Source organism: Lottia gigantea (assembly GCF_000327385.1).
Source record: "Lottia gigantea unplaced genomic scaffold LOTGIsca_5, whole genome shotgun sequence".
Classification (NCBI taxonomy): Eukaryota; Metazoa; Mollusca; class Gastropoda; family Lottiidae; genus Lottia; species Lottia gigantea.
The window spans coordinates 2,270,130-2,286,719 of NW_008709715.1; the positions used below are offsets into that span (position 1 = coordinate 2,270,130).

Genomic DNA, 16,590 nt, shown 5'->3' on the forward strand with positions numbered 1-16,590 from the left:
TGGGTTAATCGATAACCGCTGGCTGTTCAGCTCATGGGTATAAAAGATCTGTGTTGACCCAACCTTCCACAATAACCACATGGATGCATGTCCAGTGAATAATAATAGAATTGTAATGCAATAACGAACATACAATCTAAATGATTTTTATATGTACAATAAATATTTAACAAAATAATTACATTGACATGACCTACACATGGAATAAACAAATGATTCACAAAGTTAAGAAGCTATAGTCACTTTTGTCAATTTAACACTTCCTCTTGCTTTGTATACCTCAGTCATCAGATTTTTCATGTATGCAATTTCTCGTTGCAACTCATCCACTTTATCTTGTAATTTGTCGTTCTTGTCCTGAAGTTGGTCTTCCTCAAGCTTTATGTCATCAGCTTCTGCTTTTTTCTTTTGTCTATATCGAATGGCGGCATTCTTGTTCTGAAGTTTCTTGCGCTCTTTTTTAGACAAAAACTGAGATTCTAAACTGTCACTATCAGTTAACACAGATTTCGCTTTCGATTTTTTGTTTGAAGTACTAGGCGATGAGTATGGTGATGATCTAGGAGTGCTATAACGTTTATGACATGGTTGGGTCATTAATTTATAAAGTTCGCTATTAGTGCTACAATCACTACTTGATATAGAAGATGAAGGGGAACTTGGAGAAGATGATAAAATACTTTCAACATCACTAATTGACGATTGTGAAAGAGTATTGTCGTCCATATCGGCTGTATCTACTGTGGTGGTATGATCTAAGAATGAATCCATAGAACCTATTCCACTATCATCTAATGATATAACTGGAGCCACCTGAATTGTGCTCTCTCCAGGAATATTATCAGTGGTTTGCTCTGATAGAGGAATATAGGATGAATTTGAATCCATTTCTGTGGCTTTCTCTACAAGTTGTTGCAACAGTTCAAACTCATCTTGGCCCAAGCCAAAGTCAGTAAGAACAGAGCAGTCAACATCAGCTGCCACTTCTACTTTCTCTTCGATTACTGGAGCAACTGGAACTGGCATCGTCTCCATTGCCATACCAGTCAACTCCTCTAACATTTGTGACAAACTCGTTTGTTCCATCCAGGATTCTGCAAAAGGGTCTGAAATGAAAAAGCAAAGAATCAAAATTTCTGTTTTGTCTTTATACTTTGAAATTTTACATTTAGAAACATTTCACAGGCAATGCCAAAATTCAAATTTGCATATTACAGAATTATCATATGCCTTACCTATACTTGGAGCCTCCAGCACATCTTCAAAGATACCAGTTGATGTATTCTGGTTTTCATCTTTAACACTACTGTACACACCAGACCCTAGGTCATCGGACAGGGTCATTAAACCATCTCCCCACCCTTCCATCAAACTGGTAAAATCTTCCATCTCCTGTACCGACATGTTGAATCGTTTTGATTTCTATAGTCGAATGAATAAGTCCGCTTGGGTAAACATCTTGAAAATTCCTGGAATTACAAAACACAAATTATATGCGACCTGAGATTTGACAATTACCTATAAGGCCTACCAGGTGCTCCTGCACCCTAACTACCAAAGGCTGATTAGAAAGCCTGAATTTATTTTTTATTCCAGACTAGGACCCTTATATTAAGAAGGTCAATGCTTAGCAGAATAGCCATGGTAGGGAAAAGTTTCAAATGGTTTACCTTGAAAGGTCAAATTTTGACCTTAAGACAAGGTCAGCCATTTCGTCCCCTAGGTGTTCCCACTATGGTCATGGATAGTATATTGTCTTTATTGTTAAAAAGTGGGCACTTCAGAAATATTTTTGATATCATGTACAATAGAGAGAACGGCTACGTTAGTAGACTTCTCTATCAGTCATTACAGGGTAGATTAGATCCCATCACTGTCACTCCAAAAAAGCAGAATCTCGGGTCTGCATAATGAATAAGAAAGGACAATATTGATTTTCAAAATGTCATTAGGCTTAGTCTTACATTTTTTCTTAATTAATAGCTGGCTTTAATTCATTGGTTCCATCCTACAACTGATGAGTCGTGTGATAGGCTACGACAGTCACGTTGCAAATTAGTTTCCATAAAAAAAATCCCATAAAAATTGTCTTACTAACTACGCATTTGATTAGGCTAGACTAGATCTAATTTTTAGTTTTAGACTAGCCTAGAAATTACTAGTCAGAAATCTGGAAGGTAACAAATTAAAATAAATAAATACTTACGCCATTTTGAGTGTGTGACTTTGCACGGTGCCGTAGCAAGTGCCCAAATTTAAGCTGCCATATTAGAATTTGACAGATTATAACACATTGAATTCTCAGTAAAGAATGCGCCACGCCGCACGTTCTCCCCTCAAAAAGGAATATTTCATTTCATATCCATCCGCCAAGGGTTTAATATTGTTTCTACGTTCTATATTTTATAAATCAAGAACTCCATCAAATGAACAGCTCGTTGAAATGTTATAAATTATCAAACTTTAATGAAGAAGACTTCGGAACCAAACTTGAAAAGCAATCCAAAATGTAACTCTTTATCATATCGATAGTTTTCAAAAACTGTAAATCGACCAGTAAACGTTGCATCAGAAAATATTGGCAATTTGCCATACAATGTTGTCACATGTAGCACACTAACTTCATATTGGCCTCCGATATACTTTTAAATTCATTATAGAAAATAATTTGACTTGTAATTCTACACATTTCTGATATTGTATTGATATAAATATTGTGCCAAAATACACGTTATAAGACTGATAAAAGAGAGTCTATTGTCATTGCATTTGCAAAATCATATTGGAATATTGTAGAGATATTTTGATAGCATCGAGTAAATCCGATTGTATTTCATTTTACGTCAATGAGTAGTTGCAATTATCCAGTCTTTTGTTTTTCTGAATGACACGTAACAGTAAAGCTATGCATTTTTGATAACCGAGACAAAAGTAAACACGTGAATATACGTCAGATACTAAATATAATCCACATCCATATAAAGAAATCAGACGTGAATGGTAAATTTCGCCCTCTCAATGTGAAAATTTACGTAGTATGCATCCATCTGCCGTTGCGACGACAAATGTATAATTTCCAATAATACATTCATATTTTAGTGGTTTAAGTGGCATGCCACTGCCCCAACTATACCATGGGTTTGATCATATTATATAAAGAGTTATAATCTTTAAATGGCACTTGGTCAATAAAATATTTCTACTAAACCCAGAGAGTGATTTAAAAAAAAAATCTCTATAGTAATAAAACACTCCAATACTAGCAATAGTTCTTTATTTAATCTTCAATTAATCCTGCATAAAACTCATTCAGAAAGCTGTGTCTATATTGAGTTATGATCAATATATAAGTTTTAGCAACGGCGTGCAACTTGATGTGGTATGCTAAAGCAATGTTCCATTAAGGTGCGGGCACACGAGCGGTCTTGGTCGGAGATTTTTGTCTCCTGACTCGAATCTTGAGTAAAGCGTCGCGTGTGTCCGTTGCTTCCACAACAAGATGATTTTTGTCTCCTCGTGTGTCCGTACCAGTCGTTGAAACTCAAGACAAGACTCTAATCGACGACAACACTTTCCGACCAAGACCGCTTGTGTGCTCTTCCATTAATGGAACATGGATGGCAGGATCCCTTGAGCAGGCTTCAATTTAAGTGGTATCGCATTGCAATTTGCAAGTCAAGATAACCCTTTTTGCGATCCACGATTTTTTAATTAAAATGTATCACGACATCCTGCGAATCATATCAACTCTACAACTTTGAGCAACGAGACGGTTTAGCTGGATCCATTGTATCTTAATATCTTCCGTGATCTCTTCTCTACTATCCCAATCCTTTTACTGTGCCTAAGTAGCATATTAGAATTCGTGAGGTCGTTTTTTTTGCTCGGTTCCTTGTCGGTTCATATCTTGAAGTAGCATACGTACGTTATTTCTGACGTCATTGGCTTGATCTACAACCGGAACATTTTTATAGAATTGGAAAGCAAATCAAAATTTAAATTGATTATCCAAAACTGAAATTTGGTAAACAAATTAAAATTAAACTATGCCATAAGTTTATACATTATGTGGTAGGTCTTACTGATCTAGGCCTACACACACTCTCGTATCATTTTGTCATAAAACAATTTTTCGGCTGTCCGTTATAACCATGGAGCCATGGACACTTCAAAGACATGCACTTACTACCAGATTCATTATCTTCTATTCTTAATGTGACCTTTAACCCCATTTTTCCAGTTTATCTATCCGGTTGTCCTTTTTAACGAACCATGTAAAGAATATAATATAAAGTCAGAATGGCGCAAGAAACTCCTGCAGGTGGTTTTGTTAAATCGGGCTTTGAAGAAGTGGAAAAAGTTTTTAGGTAAAAGGGTGTACGGCTGTACGTTCACTGATAAACAAATGAATGTGTAAATTCATAGAACTGTATACTGTTCTATGTTAAACGTCATGTGGTGTGCCTATCTACTCGATTACAGTCCAAATGCACCAAATTGACTGACTGATATTCCCATTATTACATTTTGCTTTTCAAAATAAAAAACATGTCTTTGTTCATTTTAACAGAGATAATATAAGAAGTGGATTAGAAAAAGGAGGTAGTTTTGCTGTGTATTATAGAGGAGAGTTAGTGGTTAATATTTGGGGAGGAGAATGTGATGCTCTGTGCAGAAGGGAATGGAAACAGGAAACAGTTTCTTGTATATATTCTTGTACAAAGACTATTTCGGCAGTTGTTATAGCACACCTGGTAGATAGGTATGTCATAATAATGAATCAATCTTTTTTCTGGTTTTAGTCCTCCAACCTGGTTGCTGGTCTGACTTTTATGGGAATTTAGAAAAGAAATCTAATAAACCCTTGTTTGAATTATTCAAGCAATACTATTATTTTTATTGGCAGTGTTTTCTTTTTCAGAGGGTTGTTGAAATATTCAGAATACATTTCCACATATTGGCCCGAATTTGGTCAAAATGGGAAAGATAAAATCAGACTGGAAGAATTTTTATGTCATAAGGTCAGTTAAGAGAACAATCATTAGTGTGGATAATTCTGGCAGGCTCAAATTTCAACAATGAACTGCGAACAATATTTATGTCTATATGTCTTAAAAAATTATCCATTTAAGGCTTTTTTAATGAAAATTACAAAAAAACCTTGTTAATTTCTTTATTTTTAGGTAAAGTTTTGATAAACTGTTGATTATTATTTAGGCAGGATTGGCTGGTATAGAAGATGATTCTTACAGATTATCATTACTGGTGGACAATCCTAGAAAACTAGGAGAGATTTTAGCAAAACAAAAACCTTTATGGAAACCAGGTACTAAATACTGTGACCAAGTTTAGTTTTCAGTATGAAGGTTGGCTTAGTGGTAGAACCCCAATTATTTCACTATGTCTTGAACATGTCTGTTGCTTTGTGTCTTTTTAGTCAAGTGTTGATCACCAATAACATATATTGTTCTAGTTGTATTTTGTTTCATTGATTATCTGCAGATGGTTCATTCTATGATTTTGATAGGTCAAGTTTAACCCATAAAAAAAAGGTTAGCAAAATATCTCAGTTTGAAACTGGAAGTTCATCCAACAATGTACCATTAGAAAATATATTTTCTTTTTCTTTCAGGACACCAATATGGTTACCATGTCCATACATTTGCATTATACCTGGACCAAATAGTAAGAAGAGTTGATTGGAAATTCAGAGGATTAGCTCAGTATTTTGGGGAAGAGATTGCTAAAGAATTTGGTATTTATCAGTCATTAGTAGCTATATATGTATAGTCAGCCATTCCTATATCTTATAAGACATATCCAATTTTCCCAAAGAAAATATGCTGAATAGACAACATACAATGTTTTGTGTAAAATTACATAATATCAATGTCAAAAGCAGCATTTGACTCAGGTAGACCACTTCAGATTAAAAATTCATGATTGTATTATGTGTACAGTCTTTCAAGAATCTGAAATATCAATAGTATGGAACCAAAACTTTATACTGAAGAAAATTTACCTTTGTTGTAGATTTGAGAATTGATATTGGATTACCCAAAAAATCTCAGTATAAATGTGCCAAAATTTCTATAAATAGAAGTGATGGTCAATTGGTTGATACACATGGTGAAATTTCTATGTCAGGAGATCCAAAACTGTTAGCTATTGTTAACCAAGGTTGGAAACATGTGGGTGTAATTCATTTTCTAATCCATTGTACTCTGCTCTCTTAAAAATACAAAATACATCAAGAGAAATATAATTACAGATTTTCAATTTTGTACATCACATTTGCATAAACATTAAACAGTTCCCATTTTTGTGCTGGATTACTTGCCTAATTCTGACAATGTAAAGGTTAATTAGTTTCCATGAAATAATTCTGTGTTTCATATCTACATTAGTTAGATACAGTAGATGGCAGTCAATGTTTTACCAAAGTTTGGTGTTGAAGTAATGACTATCCACTATTCAATTGCTATTTAAAAAGACAACTCATTTATTTTTTCAGGCTCATATTATTAACAATCCTGACTTTATGTGCCTACCATCTGGTTCTTCTCATGGATTCTCAACTGCTGAAGCATTGGCTAAATTTCACAGTATCCTAGCAGCTGGTGGTACATTGAATGGTAAACAACTAATATCAAAATATACTCTTGAGCTAATGAAACAACCACTTACTAAAGGTTATGATGTAACTACTGGAGCTCAAGATATTTTTGGATTAGGTATTATGATATTTCCAGTTGTAGAAAATGATAAGGTACGAAGATTAGTTTCTAGTATTTAATGGAATGTTATATTTCAGTAATTTATATTATTAAATCATTAAAAGTTTGATTACAATGGAGTTATAGGGCGCAGTTGTCTGTTTTAACAATTAATAAAGCTCAAATTTAGCTATCCAAGCATTTTTGGATATTGAGCATGTTCTTTTCACAAAAAGCATGAATAAGTTGTTTTTTAATGAATGAAAGTTTTAACTCTAATTTCAGGTGACTTATATGTTTGGTCATAGTGGTTTTGGTGGGCAGATAGGACTATCAGATAGTCAGTACCAAGTTGGATCAGCTTATATCACCAATCATCTTAACTTACTTTCTACTTTTAAATCTGGGGTACAAGACAGTAGATATTTAGTATATCAAGCCTTGTATAAATGTATTCATAAGATTGAAAAGAAAATTGTTAAGAGGACTGTGTTTCAGTCACTAGCTGACATTCAAAATGCTGTTAAAAGTAAATTGTGATTTAATAAAAATAAACCAATATAAGCTACCTTACTCAGCTAATCTAGGACAGGGTGTATATTATATAACCACTTTAATAGTATAATTTTTTGTCAGGATGGGGTGCACACTAATTATGGTGAACTGCGATATATTCACAATAATGATCTATGTGGCCTCTTCGAAGGGGATTCTAATCCCTAGCTCACCATCAAAATTTTTGCCTTCAAATCCATGTGTCTAGAAAGATCCACATTCAAAAGTTCAAACGACGACTGTCTCTTCATTTTATGAGAATCTGCCATATATAGAAAAGACATATATAGAAATAGAAAGTGAAATTTCTAGTTTGAGGTATATTTGAAGGAATTATGTGATTTTCGTGCAGTTCTAGTAAATATGTACCATGATCTTGAAAGTATCTATTCTCTTTCTCAAATATTTCTTTCTTCTTAAAGACAATTAACAGTGGTCACTTCGATACAGTATCAACATCATGCAAGGACGACATGATTGAGTAAAAGACTTTTTACAAACATCACATTGGTAAAGTTGCATGTTCTGAGTAAAATACTTTTTTTTATAAACATCAGATCAACATGAGATTTTTTTTGAACTATCTGTTCACAAGAGATATCATGCTTCCAACAGTTACAATGATGTGGTTTTTTTGAAGCATTTTCTAAAGGCCTAGCTTAACTCTAGCACATCTTTTGATATGTAACCTTGTAAATTAATACCGGTAAATAGAATAGTAAGCCTTCAAATCAGTAAATCTTGAAGAGTTCATACTGTAAAAAATTACTATTATTAACTGTTTCACATTTAGAAATGAGAATCAAATAATTATTATAGGCAGGCCTTAATTTACTGTTATTGCAATGTCAAGGTCAGTAAACTAATATCTCCATGGTAGTTATGACGCTCAATAACCATTAATTTTGGTTAATACTAAGGATTTTTTCTGTTTTGTTGTGTGACTGGTGAACCGTGTACATTTGTATATAAAAGTATAACTTTGAGATTTTTGGTTTGGAAAATAAGAAGGCAAGTTTTTATACTTCCTAAAATATACAATTTAAGATTCAGAAGGTTTAGATATAGGAGGGCCATATTCTGCTCAGCTATTAAAAATAAATACAATGTACATTTTTTAAAGCCACACTAGGTTGTATTATTAAACATAAATACATGTAGTTTCAGATATTTAAGCCAGGGCGATTATTTAAAGTAATTATTCCATTTACACAAAATACTTTATAAAGGCAAAATAAACTCAGATTAAGAATATGAATTAGGTATGATAACTGAAAGAAATTCTTGATTTGTTTTTCAGTTTGCCAGAAGAAATGTCATACTATCAGGTAATATGATTTCTATTGGCCATTTAGCTTCCAAATATAACTGATATGAAGTTACTGTCTTTGTTAATTTCTTGATAAATCGAATTTTGTCATTTTTGTAAAGACACTTAAAAGCATTAAAACAGTACTGATAGTTACAATGGCAGCCTTGGAAAAAAATATTAACAGATATACATGTAAATGTAGTTAACATCGAATACAATGATTTAGTTGACATTTGGACTGTTGACTTAGAGAAAGGCTTTAATCATCTATAATAACAGTAAGTTAAACATAATCAGATCTTGTCCTTTTAGCTCAAAAGATAGTCCTTTCGATGATTAAGTAGAGAATTCTTTTTTTATAACAATTCAAAGTTATATGATTTCTTTTATCAGAGTAATTATCCTGGACAGACTGTTAATTATTACGGACAAGGTGCTGGATATCAAGAACATAACTATGATAACAGTGCCTATAATGTGAACCAATATGGCCAACAACCTCAGTATGGAGGTAGGGTTATTAAATGATGTTTAACTTCATAATATCTAAATTACTATGAAATTATAGGATAAATTGTGTAAAATTTGTGGGAACAATGCACTCAGATGTTTATGCACTCAAATATTTGAGATGTTGAGTTAGTAAACTAAGTGGTATTGAGTGTTGTGGAAGGTAATGGAGGTAAAAAATAACTTTGTCACAAGAGCTATATATAAGCTTATGGTTTGAGAATGTTCTTGGGGATATTGTCATCTACCATCTAATTATAGTTATGTATTAAACTATCAGGTTTGACTTGATTTCAGGTGGATACAGCTATGTTGCTGGTCAGAATCAGTCAGGTGCTGTACCAGGTTTTACTGTACCAGCAGTTCAACAATTTGCACAGATGAACCAAGGACTACAGGTATAGAAATGAATACAATATTTGAACATGACTCTTCTTTTACATGTGTTCAAGCAGAAAGACAACGCTAAGACTATTTGTAATAACCTATCAAACCCACTCTTGCATTGCATTATAGAATAATTCAATGCATGATACTGAATATCTTAAGAGTTCTTTATGAGTGCCAGACAAACTTATATTAAAATAATTATTGAATTCGAGGAATATGATTCAAAACTATATTCACTATAAATATGAGTATATAAAAATCGTTTATTTTTAAGGCACCACCACCAATGCAAATGCCAACAACTGGAACCATAAATCATTATGATAATCATCTGATGCAGTTTCAGATGCAACAACAACAGATGCTGCAGATGCAGGTAATTAGTTATAGATCATACAGTCCAACCCAGCCGTATTATATTTTGAAAAATTCTAGAATTAAAAAGTTTTGGGACTCCATTATAGTATGTCCATAAATGCAAAATAGTGAAATTGAAAGTGAGGGTTTCTATGTATCGGATGTGGGGACATAGAATAATGGTAGTAATAGTCAGCTGGTTTAATGATGAATTATTTATCATTAAAATATATAATCAAGATCATTTCTATAGGTCTGGATAATAAGTAGTGATAATTTGTACCTTTTGTGTATATATCTTAGACAAATTTGTTGACTTACTGTGTGTTGAAAATACTTTCTTTAAAACTAATTTTTTTTTGTAGCAAATGCAAATGATGCAAACACAAATGATGATGATGAATCAATCTAATAGAAGCAATAATGACAGTGGTAATGATGATAATGATGGTGGCAATCAACAACAATCAACAACAGTAAGATTAATCTTAAATATATCATTAATATTTTTCATTTTGATGGCGACAGAAAAAAAATCCAGAATGAATTAGAAAAATGATTACACATGTTTGTTGACAAAAGCCTTTTCAGATTAAGGACAAGAGTGTTCCTCATTTCCAAACCTGAACAATTTTCCATGAAAAGTTTTGTCTTATTTTGTAAAATTAAGTGGTGTTGAGGTGAAAGCTGATATTGAAACACAGAAGTTTCCAAAAAACAGAATATTAGGCCTATATATTGCGAAAACAAAGTATTGTTCTCATAATAGGCATGTAATTAACCTTTTTTTTTTAATAATTGTGTCATCACTAATGTTGATAACTGTTTAATTGGTGTGTCTGCTAATTTAATATTGATTGTCACTTGTGTTTGGACAGTTCTGTGTTGTACATCGTTGAAGGTAACTTGGAGTCAGTGTGTTGCATTTGCAAATTTTTGAAATTATAAAATTTGGAGGAAAGGTTGAGGTCTTAGACTAGGGACATACAAAGGTATATTCATAGGAGATACTTTAAGCGTCAATGATGTATCTTTAATCATTTATCTTTATTAGTGAACCATTTTTATTTTGAAATTGTTGTTAATTATTGGATAGTGGTTAAAGTTTTGACATCTTAGACTTTGGAAATTGGCCTGTAATTATATATTTTGCATAAGAAAATCTTAGCATGTCATAACAGAACAAAATTAGTTTGAAGTTAATTCTACATGTGCATGAGATCTATGATTCTGTTCACCCATCTTTTTTGTAGCCCAGTATTTCTGAAGAAGAAATAAGAGAACAAGTAAGAATCAAAATGAAGGAATCATTTGTCAATGAATTGGTGAGAAGAGAGAAAGTTTCAGGGACGTTTGAAATGACTTCTGGTACAGTAAAACCACTTGATAAATACCCAGCAGATGATCCTGTAGTTGACTGGTTTAATGAAAATAAAGATCAAGATTTAACTGATACAGATTGGTCTTGTGAAAATGATTGTATCTATCTGAGGGATGCAATGAAAGGAGCAGGTACAGTAACTGTAAAATAAATCTGATCCAAGTTGCCCACAGGCCCTTAGCTAGCCCAGGAACTCAACAAGTCATTCAAGTCATCTAAATTTTACAAGCTTTTGCTCTGTAGATGTGACTGAAGTTACAGCTCAGCTGATGTTGCTGAGACTTTGAATTCATATTGATGAAATCTCAGAATCATAAGATATATCTGATTTTGATAAAACTTGGTATTTATATTAGATCATAGCATAGACCTATTGCCTCAGAACCATCTGTTTTCATTGGAATGTGTTCATTGTTTCAATATCTTGAATGATTTCAAAATTTTTTTAACTGTTGCGTGGGTGGGTAAATGAATAATTGAAATTTCTAGACAGAGTCAATTACTATATGATTGATAATATTCATTTATTTGTTCATTTTGATTTTAAAAAATTGATGAAATTTTATTGTAGGAAGGTAGAAGACAAAATGATTTTTACCTTATTGAATGTTTAATAATCTGTTTGATTTAATTAAGTCAAAGTATCTCAGTGGATATAGTGGTTTATTTGATTTACCAGTTAAATTTATTAATTCTCATATTAAGATAACCCTGACATTATGACATCATTATGTCAACTGCCTATAGAAATAATACAAACTGTATTATACTATATTATAGGAACCAATGAAGATGCTATCATACATATCGTTTCTACTAGATGTAATGAACAACGTCAACAATTAAAAAAATCCTTTAAAACTTCATACGGCCGAGTAAGTATTCTATGGAGCCCCTAAGGCGCAATTGTAAACATATTTATTTATTATTTCGTTTAAACGAAATAATTATTTCGATTAAACGAATTAATTATTTCGTTTTAACGAAATACCCTATGTTTATTTCGTTTAAACGAAATAATCAATTCGTTTAAACGAAATAACTAATTCGTTTAAACGAAATAACTAATTCGTTTAAACGAAATAATTAACAGAGAAACAGAGAAACCCTTGTCAAAGAGTTTCGTTCAATGTGCCCAAAATCAAGGTGATATTTCTCTATGTCGAATAATTATTTCGTTTAAACGAAATAAAAAGATGGGTTAATTATTTCGTTTAAACGAAATAGACGAAAAAATTAATTCGTTTAAAGGAAATAATAAATAAATATGTTTACAATTGCGCCTTAGGGGCTCCGTAGTATTCTTACACTACATGTGATACTTTAAACCTAAATTGAGCGATACATCTATAAGGTGAGCACTTGTAAGTAAGCTCTTTGCTACTGAGCTTTGTTCCATATAACTTGTACAATTTGACATGTCTCTTGAGTCCAATTCTAGTGAACAGTTCAGAACTGTTTATTAGTCATATAATAATATTTGAATTACAGGATTTAATAGAAGATATTAAAAGTGAATTAAGCGGTGATTTTAAAGAGACTGTCATGGCATGTTTTGTTAAACCAGCTGTATATGATGCTTGGTGTATTAAAGAGGCTATATATGTAAGTTCATATCGCTAACCTGCAGGTGTGGTATTGAAACAAAATTCCAATACAATAGTTATGGTTGATTTCTTGCAGTATCCTCAAATCTTTCTTTTTTCATGCCAAGCAAGAAATTGTTCCAAAGAAATTTTATAAACAAAGAAAAAGTTTTTTGAAATTCCTATAGCACCAGTAAGCTTATATCATTGATTTTCCGGCTGTGAAGCATTTAATTGCAAAAATTTCAAAATAGATGATTATTTTCAATGGATAGTGTGACTTCTCACAAGCCAAATAGACCAAGTACAAGACTATATATTGAATATGTTCTCAAATACAAAGTCATGAAAGTTTTTTCTATTGACAGGGGCTTGGTACAGATGAAGAAACATTAGTAGAAATATTAATGACAAGAACTAACGCTCAGATTAATGAAATGAAAGAAGTTTATGGAGATGGTAACAATTTTACTTCCTTTATAAAATTTTCTTGTGACTGTCCAGGACAGGCTGTCCTGTACAACAAAAATGCTTCAAATATGTGGTCAGAAATTGTAGACTTTGCTAATTTTGCAGCAGTGGTATTGCCCAGGTTATCCTTTCTGAATAACAGTCAACAAATTAACAGAATGCTGTAAGAATGCAGTAAACACTGGATTCATAAAGTTTTAAATTTCTATTGATGTTTAGTATTGAAATATTTATTCCAGTCGTAAGTCCTAATAGAAAAACAACAGATACACAATTAGAGAAGGATATTGAAGAAGATACTAGTGGAGATTTTAAACGTCTTTTAATATCAGCTTCACAGGTTTGCTTTTTTATCTGCATTATATCTTATCCAGGCCAATTTACTTGATATTCTTTGAACATGCCTCTAGGAGACAATTAAACAAACAAGCAAGAAACACTAGTTTTCCTCCCATAGCAAGATAATGATGGTGTCTGAAACCCTATAGGTGTAAATACAAATACTTAGTTTAGAGCTCAAAACCACTAAATGTGGCATGAGAAATTTTCTTGGGATTCTAACCGTGTAGATGACAATCTACTATATGTCACCTTTCAAAGACTTTATTGTTGAGCTAAGGTAGAGCATGCTTGTTCTTGTCTGATATGTATTGCCAATATGATTAACTTGGCACCTCTTATACAGTCTACATACCTAATATTGTTGATATATCTATATTACAGGGTAATCGTAATGAGATAAAACCAGGTGTATTAGAGTCAGCTGTAAGAGAGATTGTAACCGATGATGGAGAGGGTACTGGTATGTATGAAGTAAATTATGATGCTCTAACTGATATGGATCAAGCCAGAAGAGATGCTGAAGAGTTATATCAAGCTGGTGAAGCTAAATGGGGAACAGATGAAGAAACATTTAACCGTATCTTCTCAACTAGAGATTACTATTCATTACGAGCTATCTGGAAGGAATATGTTAAGGTTTGTTATTGTAAAACCATCAGGTTGTTTCTTATGATCTAGAATAGACATTTTTATAAATCTTTGAACCAGTGTCTAGTTGAAACTACATGTCCCTCTGATTATTTCTGGCATAGCCAAGTTCTCAAATTGAACTTGCAGAGCTTGTTGCATAACTTTTTATTCTGGAAAATACTCCAAATCTTTTTGTGAGAAGTAATCTTTTCTTAAATGTAATTTTTTGTCCCCAATTTTCTTTTTTTTTCTAATCAAACTATGCATGAGTAAATTCAATCATTTTTCACTTATTTAGAATGCAAGGTCCAAGTCCAATATTAAATCCTGAAAAATTTTTTTTTTTTAATATTTTAGATAACACAGAGAGATATATTAAACTCTGTAGATAGAGAGACGTCTGGTGATTTTAAATCAGGATTACGTGCTATTGTAATGAATATAAGATGTCGACCTATGTTTTTTGCTGAGAAATTAATGAGAGCTATGAAGGGTTTAGGAACAGCAGATAAAACTATCATTAGAGTCATAGCATCCCGTTCCGAGGTAATTTCTTCTTAAACAGTCAAAAATTAGCTTTAATCAAGTGTCAAGTCAGTCATTCTGAAGTGAATTCTTTCATAATTCTTGTCCAATGAGATTTAAGCACCATTGTTCTCAAGTGTAAGAATTGATGTTTTATTACAGAAGATGTGTATAACACAGTTAATAATAAGATAATAAATATTTTTATTTGATTAAATTGACAATTGCATTTCAGATTGATATGGTACAAATTAAAGAGTGCTTCTTACAGTTGACAGAAAAAACATTATGGAAATGGTTGGAACATGACTGTAGTGGAGATTATAAGAAATTACTCCAGAAATTAGTTGGCAGGGATTAAAGTGTTAACTCATTGAATATCATTTTTGCTTTTTATATACATGTATTTTAAGCATTCATTCTGCCTTGAAATCGTGGATTTATTTGTGGAAAATGATATAGAAAGTTAAGTCTATACGATTGTTTCTTCAACTAATTCATTTTAAAGTATTCTTACCATTTTGTCATGTGCTTTTGTCCAGAGTTATCTCTTTCATCGGATAATTTGTGCTTAATCTTTTTTTTTTTTTTTTTTTCCACAAAATTCAGCAGTGTATCTTTAAGTCATAAAGTTTAAAATGTTGTCCAATTTGCTATCACTGAGAAAGTGTTTCAGGGGAGGTAATTCTCTTGGAAATACAGAAATATGAAAAAGAAAATTTCCTAGCTTGTCACACTGTCAAATAATTCAAGATATTTAACAAGTTTGAATGGTTTTGAGTCTCAAAGGATATACATGTAGTCCTGAAGGCTACATTTTTCTTTTAAATAAATGGATATAGCATAGCACATTACACCAAAAAAAATCGTCTGATTATAGAGAAAATTGATATTAACTCTTGAATTGAGGGTTTCCTTGATCTATTTCAACATGTCTACCATGTCCGGGACCTTATATTTTATTTTTTTGCGTTATGAGTTAATAATTTACCCAGCTGATTAAGTACATTAAGTACTAGTTATGATATTTTTGTGACTAGACTTTAATAGTAATTATGTCTTCAACTGTTTCTACTGTCTTGACTATAAGAGTGTTATTAAAAAGTAATATTTAAAGCACTTCCATAATTTACCTGTAGCATTGTTTGTTTTTATCGCCATCTGTGATATTTACTACTATATTTTATTTTTTGTTATCTGTTCTAGTAGTTATGTGATAAATAAAACATTATTCATGAAGTCTTTGTCAAACATTTCAGCTGATGATATTTCAGCTATTTCCAGATAGCGTTTCTGGAAACACATATTCATATTTCATATTTGCAATAAAACTTACACAAGTTATAAGTGCTGGAAAATTTTAATTTTAGAACTGATATTTGATTTTGATGTGTGTCTGTTGATCAGGATAATCACCATGTTGTAGTACACAATGCATTTTTTTATTGTCCTATTAATTGACAAAGACAGCTTGCCAAATCAACCCCTACATCATACCATGTTGACAAGGGTTCTCAACAGTTGCTAGAAGTCAACCCACTATTCCAGATATCCATAAGAGATCTGTAGCTTATTTACTGATCCATTGATTTTCTGAACATGAAGAAAACAATATTAAGAAGCAATATTCTTCAAGTGAATTGTGCAAAATTATTCACATATACTAAGTCTAAAAACCAAACAACTGGTGCAAATGAAAATAATTTTAATATGCTATAAGTATAACAAAGTCTTATAAACCATAATAAATTGTGTCATTTATTCAATATCACATTCGTTATAGAAAAACTGGTCTCAAAGAGTTGACTGATTTTC

At 32.0% G+C, this 16,590-nt stretch overlaps 4 protein-coding genes across 4 annotated transcripts; 3 read left to right on the forward strand and 1 right to left on the reverse strand.

Annotated features, from left to right (window-relative positions):
* Nucleotides 1-131: 131 nt before the first annotated feature.
* On the reverse strand, nt 132-2,303 carry LOTGIDRAFT_228997 (hypothetical protein). The gene is made up of 3 exons (XM_009061862.1): nt 2,207-2,303; nt 1,236-1,469; nt 132-1,106 (listed from the first exon to the last, which is right to left on the reverse strand). Exons 2-3 carry the CDS (start codon nt 1,402-1,404, stop codon nt 226-228), a joined length of 1,050 nt encoding a protein of 349 aa, XP_009060110.1. The 5' UTR covers nt 1,405-1,469; nt 2,207-2,303; the 3' UTR covers nt 132-225.
* Nucleotides 2,304-4,299: 1,996 nt separating this feature from the next.
* Nucleotides 4,300-7,256, forward strand: LOTGIDRAFT_154146 (hypothetical protein; the record flags this gene model as incomplete). The annotated part of the gene is made up of 8 exons (XM_009061863.1): nt 4,300-4,367; nt 4,571-4,762; nt 4,922-5,021; nt 5,218-5,326; nt 5,633-5,755; nt 6,034-6,191; nt 6,515-6,769; nt 7,002-7,256. 8 exons carry the CDS (start codon nt 4,300-4,302, stop codon nt 7,254-7,256), a joined length of 1,260 nt encoding a protein of 419 aa, XP_009060111.1.
* A 1,328-nt stretch (nt 7,257-8,584) lies between these two features.
* On the forward strand, nt 8,585-11,165 carry LOTGIDRAFT_154147 (hypothetical protein; the record flags this gene model as incomplete). The annotated part of the gene is made up of 6 exons (XM_009061864.1): nt 8,585-8,599; nt 8,977-9,094; nt 9,391-9,491; nt 9,758-9,859; nt 10,206-10,316; nt 11,094-11,165. Coding segments are annotated over 6 exons (519 nt in total), but the record flags the coding sequence as incomplete, so codon positions are not given.
* A 775-nt stretch (nt 11,166-11,940) lies between these two features.
* On the forward strand, nt 11,941-15,136 carry LOTGIDRAFT_106233 (hypothetical protein; the record flags this gene model as incomplete). Its single annotated transcript, XM_009061865.1, has 7 exons — nt 11,941-12,096; nt 12,713-12,826; nt 13,176-13,266; nt 13,545-13,618; nt 14,074-14,256; nt 14,608-14,796; nt 15,011-15,136. 7 exons carry the CDS (start codon nt 11,941-11,943, stop codon nt 15,134-15,136), a joined length of 933 nt encoding a protein of 310 aa, XP_009060113.1.
* Nucleotides 15,137-16,590: the final 1,454 nt, after the last annotated feature.